Source organism: Sminthopsis crassicaudata, chromosome 4, assembly GCF_048593235.1.
Source record: "Sminthopsis crassicaudata isolate SCR6 chromosome 4, ASM4859323v1, whole genome shotgun sequence".
NCBI lineage: Eukaryota > Metazoa > Chordata > Mammalia > Dasyuromorphia > Dasyuridae > Sminthopsis > Sminthopsis crassicaudata.
The window spans coordinates 27937144-27944615 of NC_133620.1; the positions used below are offsets into that span (position 1 = coordinate 27937144).

The following is a 7472-nucleotide window of genomic DNA, read 5'->3' on the forward strand; positions in this document are numbered from 1 at the left end:
ATTATAAAAGAAGGAGCTACCATTATACAGGAAGTGGGATTTAGTTTGTTCTGCTTGGCCCCAGAGGCTAGAACTATGAAGGATGGGTGAATGTTTCAGAAAGGTAGACTAAGGAAAAACTCCTTTAAAATGATTAACAGTCCCCAAAGAGAGGGAACTGTCACAGGATGTAAGGAGTTCTTTCTCCTTTGCTGGAGCAGTGTCTGCAAGACCATTTGCTTGGAATGTTGCCAAAAGAATCTATATCAGAGACAAGTTGACATCAGATGATCCTGTAGTCCTTCCATTGGTATCTTTTGGGATCTTTAAAATGAGTTTAATAATCCTTGGGCTACCTTTGGCCTAATCTCTGGCCTAGTTTCTGTCTCTGCCCCTGCCTTTCCTCCAGGCTCTAGAAATGGGCCCTAGGATTATGATGACCTGTTGTTCCTCATTTGCTCCTCATGAAATAGTTACCAGCCGTGCTCGTTTCACCTCCTCCTCTACGTCTCCTTTCATTTCAGAGCCTCCCCAGTCCTCCTATCAAATCATTCGTTGCCTGATTCTTCTCTCATCTTTTCTCAGATGTTTCTATAGCTCTGGTGGTGGTGGTGGTGGTGGTGGTGGTGGTGGTGGTGGTGGTGGTGGTGGTGGTGGTGGTGGTGGTGGTGTGTGTGTTAAGTCTCAGATCCTCCCATAACTGCCACTAGGGTTTCTCTGAGAACTTACCCCACACTCACTCCCCAGATCATACTGGTTCATTACAGCAACTTTTAAGACAAAATCCCATCTCCCTCCCCACACCCATTCCCATTCCCCAACCCCCAATCAACAGAAACTGAGACCTTTCTCTTTGGGCCTTTTGCCTTTTATTTATGGAGTATGAAAAACAGCCACAAGGTCACAGGAAGCTGGACAGACAGACAGAAAAGACACAGCACAGAGCGAGCGGCATGCGGCACATGGAAGCCCAGCAGTAGGACCAATGGCAAGGACATGTGCCTGGGGTCTGGTTTTCCAACTAATAGAATAAATAAATATTGTACCTTACAGTGTCTTGGCCTTGGGAAGGCCATGATCTCTAAGCACACATTGTCACACAACAGCAGTTTTTACAGCAGTTTGTACAGCCCGCCAGCCAAGGGGCTTCAGGGTGGGGATGGGAAAGTCTGGAGGTTCACAGGTATTTAGGGACAGATGATCTCTTGAGCATCACCTGGGGACTGTTTCTACTCCAAACTTGGACAAAAGTGGAAAGCAAGGGTAAAGGCAGGACTAAGGATAAAAACCCAAGAAGGATATATCAGGAGGCTGGAGTGATAACTGAACAGCGCAGGAAATATGAGCTTCCCTTGGGCTGGCCTGATTTCTTTTCTTGGGGTCAAAAGTAGCAACCCATGCATACTCAGGACAACTGGGGAATTCTGGTCTTGACCCTTGACAGTATAATCCTTTTGGGGGATAGGGTTGCCAAGTCCTTAGTCTCTCTCATGTATATCTCTTGATTCTATGGATGGGTCATGAATCCTCAATCCAACTAAAGAACAACTTGGGATGTCCCCTCCTCCTCAGAGGAGCTAAGCCCAAGCAAGACTAAGTTCTCAGGGACTCAGGAAAAAACAACTGAATTGAGTTGTAGGTGGAGAAGGACCTACAGCTACAGGCTCAAAAGCTTGAGTCTGGCCTGAGTTAGCTGGGCTCATTGATCATTGAAAATCACCTTCAAGTAAGTCCCTGTCTTAATGGTCTCTGCGCTCACACCCTCCTTGGAAGGGTGAAGTGGCCATTATCTGCCAATGACACCAGAGTCAGAAACTTGCTCAGGCTCTCCTTCCTCACCTTAGGATTCCTAATCTTATGGAAATCTACTTAGAGTTCACAGAGATGGGGGCCAGGAGTTTGGGGGAGCAAGTACTGCTGGTTACTTGGATTGGAGTCTCCCAAGTACAGAAGCTGGAGTCCTTAGACTCGGGCTATCTGTGAGCTAAGCCCTCCTCCTCCCCAAGATCTAGCCTGGCCCCTAGAGCTCCCACCTCCCGGTTACTATTTCCACTCTCATTTTTCCAATAGGTGGGAAAGAAAAATACAGAGAAAGGGTTCTATCTCCACTTTCTGAATTCAGTTAAAATAAAATCTGACTGAATAGACATTTATTGTGCATCTCTGCAAAGCTCCTATTCTGGGCACTGAGGATCCAGATGCAAAAATGAAACTTTCCCTGCCCCCAACCTCCTCTTGTTGCCCCAATTATCTCCCTAAAGTTTAGTTCTGATCACGTCAGAACATCTCAGAACTCTATGCCTCAGACCCCTTCCAGAGCTCACCATGTCCTGTGGAATAGAGTACATGCTCACCAGCCTGGACTCTAAGACTTTTTGCCACCTAGTCCCAAACTCCCTTCCTGGCCCTAATTCCCTTAAGTCAGCCTCTGTTCCAGCTAGGCAGATTCCTTACAATTCCAGATGCCTTCTAAACTCAGTCCCACCTCCAGCTCTTTGTTTCCTGATTACCCTCCTCCTCCTCCTCCTCCTCCTTCTTCTATTTTTCCAGGCTTCCTCTGACCAGATCAGCTATTGATCACTCCCTCCTCTGAGCCCTCAAAATCTTCCTCTAGTTTTTCTTTCCCGTTTTAACTTCTGTTGCCTGGAGGTTCTTCTAATCTCCCCCATCAGCCTGGATGCTCCTAAAAATCAAGACTCTGTTACCTCCTTTCTTCATTAACCCATCTTCAGTGGGATAGCTCATGATCATGGACCCTAGAAGAAGCTCAGGAAAAGAGATTGATGAGGGGACAAGGAGAAGGTAGACAGATCACCTACTCCCAAATTGATTCCCTAACTTTCCCAGAAGGCTGCTTGCCCCCAGCTATGTCAGGTGGGACAATCCTGGCAACTTTAACTTCTCTTATCAGAGATTAAATTTGAAGTATATGACCTACAAAAGAATCCTTGTTCTATTACCTAATATATACATGATTTTGGGCAAGTCTTTGCCTTCACTGGGTCTCAGTTTACTCCTCTATAAATTGGGCTAGATAGGCTTTAAGTCAGGAATCCATAATCTTTTTTTTTTTTTTTTTTTTTTAATCATGGACTTCTTGAGCACTCTGATGAAATCTGTAGACTCCTTCTCGGAATGTTTTTATATAATTTTTGGAATTTTAGATGTAAAATAAAGATGTGTTTTTCCCATTCAAGTTCCTAGACCCTCTGAAATTTATCCATGGACTCCTTGGGAGTGAGAGGTTAAAGGTCCCTAAATTCCCTACTATGAGTCCTATCGTTGACCAATCAAGGGATATGAACTTGGAAGGAGCAGACCAGCTTTCCTCTTGGGCATAGATCCCCTCCTTTTCCCCAGCGGTTCCAACCCAGTCTTTTTCCTCTCCCCCAAACTTGCCTTTCCTGAGGGAGCTGGAGCAGTTGGATCAGAGGAAAAGCCTTAGGTGCTAGGATAGTTTAGGTAGGAAGGGGAATAATTGAGGAATTCCTGGCTAATACACATCTGTCAACACCAATTCTGGATAAAGGGAAGTCAACAGCCTAATTATTCCAAGCCACATGGTGACTACCTCTCATTATCCCAAGGGACGAGAGGCTAATTCAGCCATTCTCTGGTAAATGGGAGGAATATGGCTGAGAAACATTTGCCTGGACCCAGGATCTCTGCTGGCATTTGGTAACAGGATTAGGGGTAATTCAAGCAAAGCCTCTGGCTTTCGGGCCTCTCGACCCAGGAGGAAGATCCCTGTTCTAAGAAAATTGAGATAGGGAGAGGGACAAAGTAGAGAGGCCTTGAAGGCATGATTCTAGAGCTCCTGGAAAGCTTTATGGATCAGTATGGTAGTAATTAGAGGATCATCAGCTTTCAAGATGGGAGGAACTTGAGAGACTATTTAGTCCAACTCCCTTCTTTTATGGAGGGGAAAAAAAAAAAAAAACAACCTGGGGCCTGAAAAATGAAAGGTGCATGTTCAAGGTCATTCAGAACTGGAATTCTGGCCCTCTGACTCCAAATTCAGTCCCTTTTGCTGATGCCATGGTTACCGAGTAGCACCCAGCAGGGTCTGTGGACAGACAGGGTACAGGTATTCCCAAGCAAACCAGATCCCAGAAGTCTGAGAAAGGCTAGGCCCCAAAGAACGGTCTTGATAGCCACAAAGCATCTAGGGAAGGAGAGATCTAGTTCAAAACTTCTCTTCTTCAGGGAAACACTCACATCTTGGTCTGAGAAAATTCAGCCCCCATCAGTATCTCATCAGGGTATATATGTGATGCTTATGGATCATAGCCAAAAACCTAGCTCCATCTGTCTTCAAACCAATGGATTGTGTTTCTAGTTAGCTTTCTGTTTCCAGAACTGCAAGCTCATCTCTAAATAAAGGCTTCTGCAGAGCTATGGGAACACATGGAAATATGGGATCATTAAGATGGGAAGTCACCTTTTAATTCTACCGGTGGCCAAGAGTTCCAAGGGAAAAGCTGCCAAGGTCACACAATGATTAATCATCAAAGCCAAATTGAACCCTGGACTCCCAGACCTAGTTTAGCATCATTGGAGCTGTGTAAATGTTTGTTCACCTGACCTCAGGTAGACAACAGACCTTTCTTGAACCAGAAGCTGGATATCAAGCTTCTCTTTTCCCTCTTTGTTTTCTTGCCTTTTGAGGTTTTCTCCCCTTAAGTGGGAAAGTCAGCTCCTTAGTTCAGAGGACTCCCTTTATCCTCTAATCTCAATCCCATTCTCATTCTCAGGGAGAACTGTAAATTACCTGCTCTTCAGTCCAGTAAGGTATTTCTGCCCACCGTCACCCCGGCCTTCTGAGCATGTGTGTTTCTCTGTCCTAGAGTTAGAGAAGAACAGGAAGGGCTCTGGGCCTTATTGGTTGAGTCAAATCAGATCATATCAGGCTGGATATCCAGTCCCTGCCCACCCAACCCCACTTCAAACAAAATCTCTCCATGTCTGTTATACCTCACTTCAAGAACCCTCAAATAAACTAAGAATAAAAGCTCAGGGAAGGAAGTCCTATATAGCCTTAGTCCATCCTCTTACTATCCCTGGGTCCCTTTCTAACTATCTGTGAAATGAAGCTAATCATCTCTGAGGTTCCTGCCAGTTTTGACATTGCATGACCTTGGACAAGCTTCTTATTTCATCTGAGTCTCAGTTTTCCCATCTGTAAGATGAAGAGATTAGAAGAAATGATCTCTAAAGTCCCTGACTTTATGACACCATAACAATTATATTTGAGACACCAGGAGCAACTTTGCCACTACCGCCTGCTCTGGAAAATGGAGCACAGCTGTCTCAGGACTTGCCATTTTTTCCTCCTGCTCAAGATTTCTTTTCTAAGGTCACAGTCACACCAGAGACTAGGTTTTCAGGGGGTAAGATGGGGTGGGCTGGGCTAGTGACCCTGGCTGGGGGGAATGGGAGTAGATCGGGAGAATCCAAAAAATAGCACAAGCATAATCAAAATGAAGCTTAACAGTTGGGGTGGGGGCACCAATACAGGCAGGTAGGACCACATTTGCCATCTGGGGAAACTGAGGAAGCGTGTGGTGAGGAGAGTTAGTGAGAGGAAGAAAGACTAAAGGGGAAAGACCAACAGAAGCTGAGGAAAACAGAGAGAAAGATAAGATTCTGAGAAACAGACAGGGAAGAAAGAGCTGTCCCGTAGTGGAGTGACCTGCTCCTGAGGTTCCTGGAGGTCTTTCAAGCAAAGGTGGCAGCCCTGGAGCCCAAGTATCTTCCTCCTGTCCTTATGGTACTGGAGGACTCCTTCAGTCCCTTCCGGCTCAGAGAGTCTGTGACTCAGAAAAAGAGAGAGAGGTCCAAGCGGAGACAGAGGGAAGGAAATGGTGAGAGAGAGAGGGAAAGGTGAGGGAGAGGAAGGAAAAGCGTGGAGGCAGAGGCAGGAGGGAGGGGGACCAAGGTGCCCGATGCCAGGTGGACATGACTGTGGAACCTTAGCAGGGGACGAAAACGACCCGAAGAGAGAGGAGTGAGAAGCACGAGTGGGACACACACAGCACGGAGCCAGCCGAGAAGGCGGACACACAGAGCCAGAGGGACTGGGAGCCAACGCTGGGGGCTAATGGGGAAGTGGGAAAGGAACCGAGAAGAGGAATGGGGGGTGGCGGGATGGGGGAAACTGAAAATAGAGCTTTATATATTTATATTTATATCACATTCCACACATCCAGTTACGAAGGGAGGGAGCTGGGGGTCAAAGGTAGAAGGCTGTTGCTCCTTCTCTAGGGCTGTCGGGGTGGAAAGCGGGGGAAGTTGAGTTCAAAGGGGAGAGACGGATTTCCCTCCCCTCCGCACCAGCTCCCTCCCAGGGCCATGCAGGGGTGCAGCAGGTGTAGACTTCACCCCCACCCCCAACGGGGAGGAGGCAGGGATGGTCGCGGCGCGGGTGGACACAGCGCGGGAAGGTCTGAGGAAGGGGGATTGCCTCTCCGGGCTGCGTCCGGGGGAAGGGCGAGTGGTGAGGAAGGAGACCTGGACAGGGCTTCGGGCCGCCCTGGCCTCGGGAGGTCCGTCGCTTCCGGACCAAGGTGGGGTCTGGGGGACCTCCTGGGCGGAGACGGACGGGAAGGGCCGGCCCGATTGCCCAGGATGGATCTGAGGGGGGTCTGGGCCGGCCCCGGGCTGCGGGCCGGGTGGGGGAGGGGGGAAGGGCCTGGGCGGGGGGTGTGCCTTCCGGGGGACGCGCCGCTCAGTTGGGCAGCGTGTCCAGTCCCAGGGAGGCCGCGTGCTGCTTGGCCCGGAGCCGCAGGCTCTCGATGCTGCTGGTCTTACTGTTCAGCGCGGCTGAGGCGGCGGCGGCTGCCGCGGCGGCAGCGGCTGGGGGCGGCGGCGGCGGGGGGCCCAGGCCGCCGGGGGCCGCGGGGAGCAGCGGCGAGCCCCACACGCCCGGGTGGGCCGCGGCCGCCGCGGCCGACAGCGATTGGTAGTAGGACTGGCAGTGGAGGGAGCCCAGCGGTGCCATGTTGACGCCCAGGTAGGGCACGGCGGCGGCGGCGGCAGCGGCCGCGGCTGCGGCGGCCGCAGCTGGGGGCGGCGGGCCGCCCACCTCGAAGGACGAGTAATGCACCAGGTTGTTGGTGGCCGCCATGTGCTGACGGAACTGCTCCTGCAGGCGGAAGAGGCTGAGCGGCGAAGACGAGTACGAGTGGGAGGGCCCCAGGACGCTTCCGCCGCCCCCGCCGGCCCCGGCGCCCGAGGTCTGCGGCGGCAGGGGGCCTGAGGCCGTGCCGCCCGGTGAGTCTGCAAGAACAGCCGTGGAGGAGGCCCGTTAACCACTGCGGAAAAAGCCGCCCCCGCTGACCGCCTGAACCCCTCCCCCCTTCCCTCCGCCCAGCTCCCGAGGCCTCCCGCACACTCGGTCAGCCCCGGGCTGCAGAGGCAGGATCCTGGGCCCAATGGGGAGCGGGAGTGGAGTGGGGGGGAATGGTGGTGGACGGGCACACTAACCCCTTTTC

General features: G+C 50.7%; 1 protein-coding gene across 1 annotated transcript in view; it reads right to left on the reverse strand.

The window, feature by feature from the left end:
* Positions 1 to 6189: 6189 nt before the first annotated feature.
* The window catches only part of DMBX1 (diencephalon/mesencephalon homeobox 1), a 7667-nt gene continuing 6384 nt past the window's right edge, over positions 6190 to 7472 (reverse strand). The window contains 1 exon segment of the mRNA XM_074264618.1: positions 6190 to 7257. Coding sequence (XP_074120719.1) covers positions 6707 to 7257 — 551 coding nt within the window. The 3' untranslated portion in view covers positions 6190 to 6706.